Source organism: Athene noctua, chromosome 1, assembly GCF_965140245.1.
Source record: "Athene noctua chromosome 1, bAthNoc1.hap1.1, whole genome shotgun sequence".
Lineage (NCBI taxonomy): Eukaryota > Metazoa > Chordata > Aves > Strigiformes > Strigidae > Athene > Athene noctua.
Genome location: NC_134037.1, coordinates 100,302,634 through 100,317,935, shown reverse-complemented (window position 1 = coordinate 100,317,935; position 15,302 = coordinate 100,302,634). Strand labels below are relative to the sequence as shown.

At 37.6% G+C, this 15,302-nt stretch overlaps 1 protein-coding gene across 1 annotated transcript in view; it reads right to left on the bottom strand.

Annotated features, from left to right (window-relative positions):
• THADA (THADA armadillo repeat containing) overlaps window positions 1-15,302 on the bottom strand; it is a 166,010-nt gene that overhangs the window by 106,829 nt on the left and 43,879 nt on the right. The window contains exon 27 of the mRNA XM_074897106.1: window positions 1,131-1,220. Within this exon, the coding sequence (XP_074753207.1) occupies window positions 1,131-1,220 (90 nt within the window). The remainder of the gene's footprint in view (window positions 1-1,130; window positions 1,221-15,302) is intronic.

Genomic DNA, 15,302 nt, shown 5'->3' with positions numbered 1-15,302 from the left:
CTTTATTCCTAGTAATAGTGACCTGCCTTGGCTTTTAAATAATACTGAAAAACAGCACAGACAATGTTTCCCTAGGAACTGAAAAACTGAGAAACCGGAGTTATTAAAAGATGGTTTAAAAAAAGTCTTTTTTTCAGTTTGGAAGGAAATGTGTATTTAGTAAATAGCAGGCTTTATTAAAGAATAGTTCTTGTCATTAACACCAAGCGGCTACTATTCATACTCTAAAAACAATCAGAAATTCAAGTCAAAATCAACACTTCTTGATTTAGTTAATGATTAATAGTAAAATACAAGCCTTCATCTGCACTGAAAAAAGCATCCAAGGGCAACATTTTGAGCAGGATCTTTCAATCTTTCTCAGTTTAAAGACTATCCCAAATTTTCAAGTGATGAGACTGTCACCTTTTGAAATGTCAAGTAAAGCAGCAATGCTTCACCGAATATATGCACTCTCTTTTCTTACAGCACAGACTGCAAAACATGCAATGACTGGTGAAACTTCTGCTCTCAAGTATCCACCTCAGGCCCATTAAACAGGCAGCTGAACCTCACCCGTAAATTAGCCGCTAAACTGTCACAGTTTATACCATAGCATTTCAAGAAAAAACAAAACCAGCACTGGTTTACTTTAAAAGTTCATGAACCTAGGGGTAAGAGCATCAGCATCATCCCAAACCGTATCATTTGCATTGATCAAACTGGAGCTCTCAGCCACCATTTGTGCCTTAAAAAGAGATCAAGGACCTTCCTCAGAGTCAGCATGTCACAGGCTGGAAAGTGTTCATTTAGGGTTACATGAGGCCTATGACACTTGAACATGTTAGGAAGTCTCATTGTTAAACATGAGACAGCCAAACACCCGGTTTCTGTCTTTCCCTGAAAAAAATTGGTCTTTAACATCTGATCCTAGGAACACAGCAACTACTAATTACTCAACAGTAGTTCATACTCCAGAGACTTACTGCAATATGCAGAAGTTACAAGAAAAAAACCTTAGCAAGAGACACTAGAACTGTATTGGTTCAAAGAGCACTGATGAAAAGAACAGCATTAGGGTATGTTGCACAACTCCAATTAACGTTTTCACTGCACTTTATATTTCAAAGAATTCTCAGACACCATCTTACCTGTTCAAAGTATTGGTTACAACCTCCAACTGCTTGAGAAGGAAAGGATAAAGACTTGGAAACCGAGAGAAAAACTCCCTTCCTGTCATTCTACGGAAGGAAATGAAGAAGAGTTAAAATTAGCATTCTGCAGTAATTAGTGGCACTCAAAATACCAGTTTACTTGTTGGATTTCTGATGCTACAGTGAAGTCAGAGAGCCAGAAGAACCACGAACACATGATGAACTCCTTTCAAACAAGGCACAATGTTTTCATTTAAAAAGATGATACAGCACAGTTTACACAAGTAATTCTGTCTGTATGTGTGCATGCTAATTATCAGCTAAACTGGTTGGCCCTTTTGGGGTAAAAGGATCTTAGCCCATTAATCACACTAAAAAGAAAAGATACAGCAGCTTAAATTCTGGCACCATTTTAACAACGTTCTGGTTGAACAAGAGAAGACTACCGTTGCTTTCATATGGCTCATGTACTAAATAGCTACTAAAATATATTTAACAGACAAGTACTAACTGATGCTCATATTTTACTGACACTGAAAAGCATATCAGAAAAATAACTCACAGATGATCTGTAAAACACAGCAGCAAAAGCATCTGACTTTCCATTCACAGAATGGTTTGGATTGGAAGGGACCTTCAAGATCAGCTAGTTCCAAGCCCCATGCCATGGGCAGAGACATCTGCCACTAGCCCAGGTTGCTCAAAGCCCCATCCAACCCGGCCTCGAACTTCCACGGAGGGGGCAGCCACAACCTCTCTGCGCAACCTGTTCCAGTGTCTCAGCACCCACACAGTGAAGAATTTCTTCCTTTATATCTAACCTAAATCCATACTCTTTCAGTTTAAAACTGCTACCTCTTGTCCTTGCACTACACCCCCTGATAAAGAGTCCTTCCCCATCTTTCCTGTAGCCCCCTTTAGGTACTGAAAGGCTGCTATAACGTCTCCCTGAAGCCTTCTCTTCTCCAGCTGAAGAACCCCAACGCTCTCAGCCTGTCCTCATAAGGAAGGTGCTCCAGCCCTCTGATCATCTTCATGGCCTCCTCTGGACCTACTCCAACATGTCCATGTCCTTCTCATGTTGGAGGCCCCAGAGCTGAATGCTGTACTCCAGGTGAGGTCTCGCAAGAGCAGAGTAGGGGAGGGGATTCTCCCCCTTCGACCTGCTGGCCACACTTCTCTTGATACAGCCCAGGATACGGTTGGCTTTCTGGGCTGTGAGTGCACATTGCTGGCTCATATCCAGTTCTCCATCCACTAATACCCCCAAGTCCTTCTCCGCAGGGCTGCTCTCAATTCACTCATCGCTCAGCCTGTATTTGTGCTTGGGATTGCCCTGACCCATCTGTAGGACCTTGCACTTGGCCTTACTGAACTTCATGAGGTTTGCATGGTCCCACCTCTCCAGCCTGTCCAGGTCCATCTGGATGGCACATCCCTCCCTCCAGCCTGTTGACTGCCTCACACAGCTTGGTGTCACTGGCAAACTTGCTGAGCATGCACTCAATCCCACTGTCCATGTCTCCAACAGAGATGTTAGCACCAGTCCCAACACCGACTGCTGAGGAACAACACTCATCACTGCTCTCCACTTGGACATTGAGCTCCTGACCACAAGTTTCTGAGTGCAACCATCCAGTCAATTCCTTACCCACTGAGTGGTCCCTCTGTCAAATCCATGTCTTTCCAATTTAAAGGATGTCGTGTGGGACAGTGTCAAATGCTTTGTACACGTCCAAGTATGACATCAGTTTAGCCCTCTTCGTACAGCACCGCTTCTAATACATGGCAGTCATGGCACTTCCAGACCACGTTTTTTGCTTGTGTAGATGGAGCAACCACATTCAAAACAGAACAATTGAACTCATCCCTGGCCAGAATTAATAAGGCAGTATAGTTCAAGCCACAACAGCAAATCAATCCAAGCTAAAAAGAGATAAGTAGAAATCTTCCGTATTTGTTTGTTTTATAATCTTTTGATCAGATAAAGAATGGCTTCATGGTTTATAGGAAACCATTTAGCATTGTCTAAGCAAGAACCACTTAAATGTCACAGTGGGGAGGTTCTAATTAGACATATATGCTATGCAGATAAAACAGACTTCTTTTAAAAATAAATAAATAAAAGGCCATCCATTTTGAAGAAGAAAGCCTACTGCAGAGTTTGCTTGCCACATGATCAACCAAGATAAATAAGTACATGTTAGCATGACTCCAGTGCAAAGCTTCCAACAAGCAGACAGATCCAGGTCTAGAAAAATAACATGATGAGACGGCAAGATTGAATGTGCGTAAAAATAAGCATACAAAAAAAAAATTATCACGCAAGAGTAAATCAGCACATGGCAAGCATCAGCACAGCTTCTTCCAGCACTCAGCTAACAAAACATGCCTTAGCCACAGGCCACAGAACAAACACAGCAAAACCAGATCGCTAGATGGAAACAAATGTTCAAAAGGTACAGGAAGCTTTCTCTAGGCACGTAAGAACAGTACAAGGAATTGCTGTAACTAAAAGAATGACCAAAGATTCTGCAGTAGCTGTTACATCTACAAAAAAAGATTTCAGTTAAAAAATATAGATGGAAGCATTCGAACTGTGAATGAATAAAAACTGAAGCACTAATGAGAATGGTTTAAAAACATCAATACTCATAATCACTGGTTATTTAAGCAGCAAATATCCACATAATTTCTTTCTACAGCTTCTTCAAAACAACTTCAATTTTTTGCACATACATTATGAGCAAACTGAAGTTGCAAAGCCAGAGACAGCACAAAGCATAAGATCTAAGTGTATCAAGTCATCAGCCCATCTTACTGAGTTTTTAAGAACTTGGTATTTAACAAAAAAAATTTAAAAAAAAAAAAAATCAATCTGGAAATGCTGTGACACCTCCTCTCTTGTGTCACAGAGTGCATCAAACAAAAGCAGAATTTGGGTTATGTTTCCTATGAAACGGATGGCCACTGGTTAGAGCCTTAAGAGAGGACTACATGCAAGTAGCACCTCACAAAACATAATTTTAACAGGCCCATTTTTAATGTATTAAAAATTCAGTAGGCAAGTTTGAATCAATATTAAATGGAACTGAATATCCTTACAAAGCCTTGAAATTCTTTCTAATTAGTGTGGTTTCATGAATCTTTTTGACAGAAAAAGAAAATGATAACTACTCAAGTGGGTAACTTACATAACCTCCCATTTGGTTTACTGCTCCACAGGTTACACGAGGGGAGAAGGCAGTCTAATCAAAACCATTAATCAGCAAAATCTGCAGAAAAGATGCCCAAAGGCACTTTCAGAAAAATAGACACACAACTGACTGAGGACTGGTTGTCGAGGGATGATTTTAAGGGGCCTCCAGTTCAGAGAGGAAACAAGGAAGACTATACATTAGTAGAAGTACTGCAAAATGAAAAGACATTCTCAAAAATACAGAGCAGCAATTTATGTGTGAATCCACAATCTGGAGATATCAAGGCAGGAAGATGTGCAACTGGAGAATGCAAAGCAAAACAGCTGGAGTAAAACATAGTTGTTTAATTTTTGATTACTGACCATGCCTGTTGTTCCTAGAAATGTGTACGCATAATTTGACACACGCAAGTATTTGTGCACAGTAACTGAGACTGGAACAACAAAAAAATGCAATGGTTCTGTTTTTCAAAAATGTTTATGACACTAAATCACATATTTATTAATTTCATCAAAAACTATACTGGTTTGAAAACTGAATACCAACACTTTAAGATGTGGCTCATGCACGTTAGTGATACAGACTCATGCATGTGCATACGCACACAAATGGAAATTAGTCTTCATAATTATTAAGCTATCCATATCTTTAAAACAAGGTAAGTCCTTAACATACTTATAAAGTAATGTATCAACTAAGCATGGACTAAAACAAAAAAATCACTGCTAACTGTTTTCATGGAACAAACTTTTTCTTCCTTTTCTAAAATTATCTGACAAGGAATGAGAGGTTTAAATTAAAAATATAGATAACTATCTGTCCATTAGTCACTGACACAGTTCAAACACAGATTTTTGGCAAATAGCTACCATAATTAAATCCTTAAAACTAACATTTTGCAGATCACAGGATTTTACATGTACTCAGTCTAAAATATGTTTATGAGAGAAGTAACTGGGAAGAGCCTTAAGACACTAGTATTTTTCCCCATGTCCAGCTGAAATTATTTTTATATTGCTTCAGAGCTCATCTGTGACAGTATGTTCAACTACAGCCTGTGTAACAGTACTTTCTTTTTCCCTGTTAGTAACCCAAAATAGCACAACTTCACAATCCACATTCTCAAATGGGATTACTGAGACCTAAACAATGGACTAGTGGAAGGTTATTTACTGAAACAGAAAGTACAGTAAAGAAATAGAAAAGTTATCAGTGGGCTGATGATGATTACAATAAAATCCCTCTCTCTAATGTAAAATGTCATTTAAGTATATAATTTAAATGCTGCTTAATGTCAAAAGGTTGAGAGATAAACTAATGGAAGCACTCCTTTCCTCTTAATTTGTGAAATTAATTTGTAAAACTGTATACACACAAAATACTGTGGTAAATAAATAGAAAGATGCAATATTTATGACTCAGATACTTTGCAGTTCAACAATATTAATGCTTTGTCATATGCAACCAATTCTGCAGAAAAGCCATATGACTAAATCAGAGTACAACCCATTCACAAAAGGTTTCATTTTGCTGGCTGGAGACAGCAGTGATGTTTGCACTTTTCAGAAGAAAGACTGATGAAGAATGTTTATGTAGAAAGGGAGACATTTGTGAGTTTCTTTCCCATTTTCATTCAGGTTTCCCACCTGAAGAGATGTTCCAACAAACACCAGTCATACAGAGGTATCTTCTGTACCATGACATAACAGAATCAAGCTACACCCACCACTTCTAACTATTCTCTGCATGCCCTTGAGTCAAACAATTTCCCACTTTTGTCTCCTCCAGAGACTGTTTAAGAGGGAAAGAAGGTTCTGATAACAGCAAGAAAGATATTTCAGAGAATACAGAGTTCATATAAATCAGTAAGAAGTTATCCTGAAGATGTCTGATGCTACAGAGGATACGATTTAATGCCTCGCAGTAAGCATTTGGAAGACAACAGTGAATCACAGCTAAGTTATCAAAAACTAGTTGTAGTAGCAAAAATTTTTTAAAAAAGAAAAAAGACATTAACTGAAAGCAGACTGTTCATCTATAAAACTTCAAGGAAAAGTCTATTTTAAGCATGAACAAGAATATAGTTTATATGTTGATAACAGCTGTATTTTCTCTGAAATAACCTAAAACAGAAGCACTGGTTCTTCAGATTGGGGTGGCTTAAAGTAAGCTAAAGATGAGGTACTTACAAGTTTTTATTTCCTCTGCTTTGCTTGTGAAAACATTCAGTATCATCAAAATTCTAGAATCAGGCTCATAAATGCTGCTGAAAACTGTGACATCTCTGGTCATCATACATTATGTTTGTCTGAGGAACAACTTGATGCTGCATAATACAAGGGTTAGTATCCATGTTTATATAACTAGTGTCTTTCTAAATAAATATTCATCTTTATGGAATAAGTGAGTGAAATATTTACCTGCATTTAACAAAATACATTTAAGAATAAAACCATTGATGTTGCAGTGTTCTTCTTTAAGCTGTGCTGTACACTTAAGAGAATACTCTAGATTAAAATTCTGCGGTGACACCAGGGCATATGTATCATTTTACTGCGACATGTGTCAAAGATTACCTGCTTCTGTTCTTTCATTTATTTTTCAGAAGGACTGAAGGCTTTATAACCTTGTACACTGCTTTTAGTAACTGACATGTTAAAGAACACTTACAGTAAATATGTTGATATTTGAGCACAGCATAGGAGAGTTTTAGAGACAAATTTCTAAGGGCAGCAAGGGTCTCTGTGCTCTTTTTGATCATAAATATTGCTGACTTCTCAGGTCAGCTGACAAATGCATGGTCAGATCTGTGATGGGAAAAAATAATATTTTTTTAAAAAATGAAAAATAGAACTAGAATATGAAAAAACCAATACAGACACATTTAGAGAGATCAAGACAAAGAATGTAGTTTTCATGAAATGATGTTGTCTCTTAATTGTCTCCTGTAAAATCTACTCTTGCTATACCAATCCTTACACTGGAATCACTAATCACAGCATGTCAGATGATCCTTTATGTTAAAGAGCAGTAGAGCAGAAACAGAATCCAATTTACTCCTTGTGCTTCAAGGACAATTGCTGCTGAAAGTATTTAAAAACCAGCACTGAATTTGGCAAAACTGTCATTTGAAATGACAGATTTATAAAGATGATCCACATTTTACATACTTGCTTATTTTGCTTTCATTAAGCTGAAAAAAAACCCCACAGTGCAGCTTAGCTAGACTAACTTAACGAGGTTAGTTTTTAATTGCTCACTTTGACATTCATGTTCTTTCCCTGACCCTTATCACTTGTTAAGTAGGCAGATCCTGTCTCAAAATATATGAAGTTTATTTCCCTATTAACAAAGATGTACTTCAGAAGCATAAACTTAAAATAAATGGAAAATACTTTCTTAAACTATACAAAAAATACCAAGAAAAAAAATGTATCATGTTGTTTTATTCTGAGGTAATGGTAAAAATCAAAGCTAATTCAGATATGCTCTAAGAACTAAATGCATTTTTTGCTCCTTTATTAGCACTAAAGAATATGACAGTCAGATGCGTTTCATGACAGGACAACTAGCAGTAATAAAGGTACAGAAAACAGAAATGATCCTAACTGCAGGGGAAGCAAAATTCAAATAATTACCACATTCAACTCAAAGGATAATTTCTTATCCCGGATTTTAGAACATAGCAAGACAGAATAATATTATCCAACTAGGGAATCAAATACATAACTTTTTGAATTATTAAAAAATTCTGATAGGGCAAACTATTCAGAAAACTACAGATGTTTACTCTCAAGAATATACAGAAATTTAGGGAAAAAATAATCTTGAAAAAGAGAACAGTACAGATAGGGAATAAGATAAAATGGAATTAAGTGCAATGTGCAAAACTGTTAGAAACTAGATTGTGCCAACCTAACCCATACCTTATCCAAGAACAGTAAAAATATTTCTAGACAAAGAAAACCAAACAGTTCTAGTCACACAAGTCTCCTGAATGTTATCTCAACAAATGGAATGCTTGAAATCTGCAAATTTTTTACTCAAAATTTGCTTCAAAGTAAAAAACCGGGCAACTCCATCTTGGGAGCAGAGATCCAGTTTTCATATGCTCCCTTCAGGGCTAAAAAACCCATGGGCTTTCTGTGAGACACAGAAGCAGCAAGAAGCAGACAACATCCTGTAATGTAGCCTGAGGAAATAGCTACACGAGGTCCACAGTGAAACTACAGTTTTGGTTTAACAGATTAAACTCAGGTGTAATCTGGTGAGTGGCAACAAAATATGTGACACACTGCCATTAGAGTGTGCTATTAGATAAAAGGGGTAAATTATAGAAGGAACTTTAAAAAGACCCAAAAAGAACATGTTTCAAGTCAGTTATTGGTGGACCTAGTCTATTGTTGGGACCAATATTATTATTAGTTTAATTGAAGACCACATTAAAAGACTTAGTAGTGTGCCAATGAAAATCTATGGATGAAAGAAAAGTTACAAGGCATTATCTGTAGAAAGGGAAGATCAAAACACTATGAAACAAAACAAGGTATCTTGAGAACTTGTATACTAGAAGGACATGACATCAATAATAGATAAAAAGACTGCATATATGAGGACTAATTAAAACCTGTGTTACAAATTAGGAGCTCATCAGCTGGAAATAGCAAAAAGGATCCATGCGTATTAGTTGGTACCTTAGATCCCTCATCAAGAGGACAAAGGGCAAATGTGATTTTGTAACACATCAACCCTGATAACGTCAGTAGGGACAAGGAAGTACTAATACCACTCTCCAACAATCAGGTAGGATGTAAACTGTAATAAACCACAGCTAACTTCCAGCTAAAAGACATGCTTAAAAAAAGGTGCTCACATGACCAAGGGAGTAGAAAGCAAATTTGCTGAGAGGGGATTTAAAAACCTCAACTTGTTTTGTCTGGCAAAATTAACACAGGTGGGATATATGACTGGCATCCACAAATACCTCAAGGGAAGCACCAGGAGGGAAAATAATTCTTTTAAACAAAGGACAATGCTGGCATAAGAACAAATGAGTATTAAATGGCTATGAATAAATATACATTGCCAGTTAAGTTTCTAATGATCAAAGCAGCAAGATTCTTGAGAAGCTTTACTTGGGAAGGTAGCATTCAGGGAGTCTTCCTGCAGAAATAGTGGGAAAAAGCAAATTGTTTTTAGGATGCAACTTGATCAGTTTATAAGAACAGCATAGCAAACTTGTTTATGAAAAAGAACTGAGTCAATGTACCAGCAGGACCCTTACTACTGTGCGCTCCTGTGCTTTTATGACATGCTGATCCACATGGAAATTCCAACTTTCTTAAACACATGCTGAACTGTTGCTGATAAGAATTATATAAGGATTAGCAACTGGTAATTTTAAAAATCTCACCCTTGACATCATCAAACTAAGACTGTATACAAGCAGATTCCAAAATGCACACTGAATGAGTATGGAAAAAGTTACAGAACTTCCTTTCAGAAGTTTCAGGCACTCAGTGATCACCCTTAAAAACTTGGCTTGTATTTCACTCCAACAAAACTGAAGTCTACAGTGTGCTTTTGAAAGGGTGAACAGGTGGCTAAAACCTTCTTAAAAAACAAAAACCTCCAAAAGAATTGCAGGTTTCACTTGAGTTGAGAAAAGAGGAGCAGAATCTTAAATTTATCCTAAAATGACCCCATTATGGTCAGCTCAGGTAGGTAATATGCAAATTCCAGGGCAAGCACCATAACTGGAGTTTGGGAAGAGAGTGTACATGCTACTGAAAGCCTCCAAACTTGCCAGGTTTCAGAGTTTCATATCCATAAAGAAGTAACTGACTGAGAAATCACCCTAAAAAAACTTGTCCATAAATGCACAGAGAACCTAAGAGTCTGGTGAGCATTCAAATAGATGAAACTCAAAACATATCTGTAACAACTGATAAAACAATTCTCGTAATTCTAAAATCATTCTTGGAATCTGTTCTTTCTTATTTCTTAGGGAACGCAGTTAAGCCACATTTTTATTAAAGAAGAAAACTTTAAAATGGACTAGAAAACAATGTACTCGTCAAACAGGTTCAGCTTCACTCACTTTATCATTTGGAAGCTGAGAAAGTACAGCTTGGATGAACAAAGCATTCGGGCTGGACCACCAGATCCAAAGGGTATCAGTGGTTTAATGTTTGTTTGTTGGCTGGTAACCAGTGGAATACTCCACAGGTCAATTCTAGGGCACCTACATCCCTCAACATTTTTATCAACAGCTTGGCTGATTAGATAGAAAGCACCCTCTGCAGATCTGTGGACAACACTGAATCAGAGGGAGTGGATGAAACACCGGACAGTAGAAGTTCAGTCTAGACAGACCTTGAGAAATTAGAGGATTGGGCCAACAGAAACCTCATGCAGCTCAACAAGGAGAAACAAAATTTTGCACCTGGTCTGAATAACCCTGAACATCAGCAGAGACGAAAACCAGCTGGCTCAAGTAACAGCCCCATGAGAAAGAACCTGAGGGTTACAGTGGATACAAGCTCAGTATGAGCCAACGGCACGTCCTCACTGCAAATAGGGCAAACCACATACTGGACTATGTTCATTAGGAAAAATGTGGCAGGAGCTCAAGGGAAGTTATTATCATCCTCTACTTGGCACAGTGAAGCTGTACATGGAATCCTCCATCCGGTTTTGCATTGCCACGTTCAAAAGAGATTAGAACGAACATGAGAAGGTCCAGCAAACAGCTGCTCAGATGGACAGGGCCTAGAATACATGCCCTCTGATAAGAAGCTAAAGGACCCGGGTTTGTTCTTTCTGACAAAGTGGAGGTCCAAGGAAGATCCAACAGCAGCCTACAGCCACTTGAAGGAATCAAAGATTAAAGAGTTAAACTTCTTGCAGTAGTTGCAGACTGTACAGAAATGCCTAATGATCACAAATCATAACTTGAGTGTTTTAAATTGGACAACAGAAAAAAAGGGGAATGAAGCATTGCAACATGTTACTCAGAGTGGCTGCGAAATCTTCATCCTTGGGGGTTTTTAACTCATCCAAAGCGACTGCTGACCTGATCTAGTGTTGCTAAACATCATACTTTGAATGGGAATCAAGGAAACAGGATCAAGAGATCCCTTTACAGTTTCTATAATTCCACTTAGCTACTTCCCACTCTAGCACATGGTTTTAACCTTGTCTTCTTAACAGCTCAGTGTTTTTCTTGTCTTTCTGTATTTGTTGACCATGACTAGCTACTGCAATTACAGTAAAAAAAAAATAGCTGCTGCTAAGAACAACAAAATTCTTGAGATTTACCTGTTTTTTAGTGAATTAGTAACTTAGTCTTCAGTTCAGCATGAAATATTATTTTTGCCACAGTGTACACTAGTATTTAAAATACTAGTTTGGTGTGAAACAAAAATAACTGCTTAAGATTTTGTTTAATTCAGAAATGGTATATACTCATGAAAGCTCCTGAATTGCAGTCCATCTGAATGACAACCAGAGAATCATCACCATTCTTACTAAGAGAGAACAACAAAGGCAAGTTCTTTTAGAATTAAAGATCACACAGAAATTTTAAGAGTTCACTTCAGATAATCTTGTTTTGAGGAACATACCTAGGAGTTAAATTCCTGAAATCACATCCTGTCTCAGGGCTCATGACAAGCTGCTTTCAAACAAACATTTCACATGCATAAGAGAAATATAGCACTCCCACAGAAAACAAAACGGCCATGTAATTTTGGGGGGAGGCTTGAAAAGCCACAATGAAGCTTGGAAAAAACAACTGTAAAAAGCCTGGTGCAATACATCAGCTAATAAGCCCAAGAGCAAGAATATACAAGATGATTGCATACTTGTTTTTCTAGACCTAAGATGATACAGGACATTTTTTCAAGGAGAAAAGGGGACAACTTTTCTATAACCACATCAAGTTAGTTATAAAAACCCATTCAGATTTCATTTTTACCTCACATGAAATGAAAAACACTGTGAAGGGAAAAGAAGAATCATTATAAAGATGCGGGGTTTGCACTTTCAATAAAGATGTGGTGACTTCGCACCTTCAATAAATCTAACATTTGTTTTGTTAAGAATTAGAAAATACTTAAATCCCAGAACAGTAAGCAAAATAGTTTAAGTTCACTGACTTGAAAAAACATTCTTTTATGCTACACAGCCCTAAAATAAATACTCAAAAGGAACTAAGAATACGCAACTATACTTGGTTTTCACTTTCCTTCAGATAGAAGTGCTAGAATAAACATTCTTACTAGTTTACGTTGCTGTGTTTTTATGAGGTTAATAACTGAACTGTCAATCAAGGCCTGTATAAATACAGTAGTTAAATACCTTCTGCTTTAGAAGCACTTTTATTTACAAGAGAGCTGGCCAAGATTTCTAAAGGACTGCATGGTCTAGTTTGCTTTGATCTCTTAAGTACAAGGTTTTTTTCTACCTCCTGTTTTGCTATTTATTATACCCTTTGTGTAATCAGGTACGGAAAGAGCACCTGTGTAGAACAAATACTTCAGGAATAGTGTGACTTAGAGGAATAATTATGCAACACACAGTTCACTAAAATACCTTGTGAAGTCCTTTTCCAAGAGCACTTCTGATGCTATGCTAGCAAGAGAAGTAAGTGTACAATGGGCTCAGAATAAAAATAGGGGAACATCACTTAAACCCAACATCACAGATACAACCTGGTACCTATATCAACATGTTAATCAACATTCAACTTTGATATACATACACAAACATGTCTGTATATATGCATGTATATAAAACTCTGTATAAAACAGTTTAAAATAAAATATATTTTACATATATAAAATAATCTTTTAACAGACTCAAACTTTTTAAAAAGTTGAGCTGTTATATGCATGAGTGTGCACGTGTGTATGTACGTACATACATATGTACATGCACACGGATAAATAAAATTAAAGATATGTATGCATCTCCAAAAAGTCTCCAAGCATCCTGTTCAACCACTGCCTATGTAACTAATAACTTTAATCTCTTGCCACAGATTTAGCATTGTGAATTTTACCTCCAAACTACCCACACACTTTCTCTCTGTCTGGAAGTATTCTGTGAAGAGTAACTGCTTTTTACCCAGTATGGTGAAGTTAATGAATAAGGGATGTGTACATTATGCATGGAACAAAACAGAATAATTATATTAATTCATATTAATAAAAACTTTTATCACTGCAGCAGAAACTAAATTATCTACTCGTGCGGTTAGGTTTACAGTAATTTTTGTTTCAATGCATGTTACTCCGTAGAAACAAACATTAACATTAATGCCCCTAATCTATTTAAAACAAATGAATGGACTGAGCACAGATACACATTTGCACACCAGTCCTTTAAGTGTGCGTTTAGGCCCCAAAGATTTGACTGTGATTTATGTGGGTTAATGCTTTTCTGACTCTGTATGTACAAGATAAAATCTTGAAATAAAAATGGTTCTGTTGATTTTAGGCATTTCAGATAGATACACACATTGTGTTCCTAAAATCAGCAGAAATCACATACACACAGAGCATCCTTGGCATCACAGAGAACAGTCCATATTTTCTGCTACAGGGGATTTTAGACAGTTTTAGATTAGACTTCTAAAACAGAATATTGGAAGAAGTAACACAGAGGGAAGGAGATTAGGAGCTTGTTTTCAATTTGTGTCTGTTTCTGCACAAACCTTTCATAAATTTTACCTTCAGTTTACAAGTTAATAGCACCTTATCATCATTATTCTTATTATAAAGGCACTTAGAAATAGGAAGCCTGTTCAAAATTATGTTTAAACAAGCATACTGTTATTGAACTATTAATCAGTAAAGGCCATAATGGTTATCTGAGTCAATCTGAACTTTTGCATGTTTTCTTGAGACAGTTCTGAGACTAAGCCTTCTAAATCTGTCAAAGTCAATAAAAAAAGAGCCAGAGCATTAAAAACAAAGAAGTTGAGCAAAATAAATGTGGCCTATTTTTGGCAGACAGAAGGGGAAGGGATTCTTTCTAACAAAAACAACCCCCTCACAAGACTGCACCAAATCCTTAATAACTTCTTCACAAGCATTCACTGGAACAACTAAAGAGGCATGGAGGGAACAGGCTGCAAAACGTGGCACAGAAGGAGCTAGAGGAAAAGGAGCAAAGGCATTTAAATGGCTCAGTCATCTTGTGAAACCTCACTGTCACTGACCCAGTATTTCAGCTGAAAAGCTGCAACAGGCCAAGGTTGCCAGAGAAAATCCAATAGGGAATCACTAACAAGATCCAAGATAAAGCAATCCCAACCCTTCCGTCTGCAGCATGTGGTCCAAGAGGTACAGAGCTCAGAGGCCAGTTTTGTGAATCAAGCCATACTTGCGTTTCCCTGCTGAAGCCAGCAAAAGAGGCTCAGCGCTCTGCTGCCTCACCGCTGCCCTTCCGGTGGACCCACTGCTGTGGTCAGCATCCTCTCACGTGTAGCCGCACCTCAGGTGGCACACAGGACTTCTGCCAGTGGTGTGTCTCCCATCAGCACTGAGCGTTTACGGGCTGAAGTAAATCTGAGTATCACCTCCAGCGATAGTCTCCTGAGGGCTATCTGATTTTACAACACTGATGTGACATCTACAGCTTGACCACACTAGTGCCACCAGTTTCTTTCAACTAATCCCAAAATAGTACTGGCCACTCCTCTGTGGGCAACACAGACCCATCTCAGAAGTCCTATCAGGGCCCAGTACGATGCACTGCAAATGTCTAATAAAGTTGGTGTTAAGACTGACAAAGCATCACTGATGTAAGACAAGATTTTTCAGCTGTTAAGTTAGAAATATTGGAAGTGTTAGCCTGCCAGATGTGGAACATTCAAGAGGAATCCTGTACTTATGATGTATTTTATGTACTTTAAGCTACAACTCTAGAGTGCCTTAGTGAAAAGGAAGATAATACCAGATGC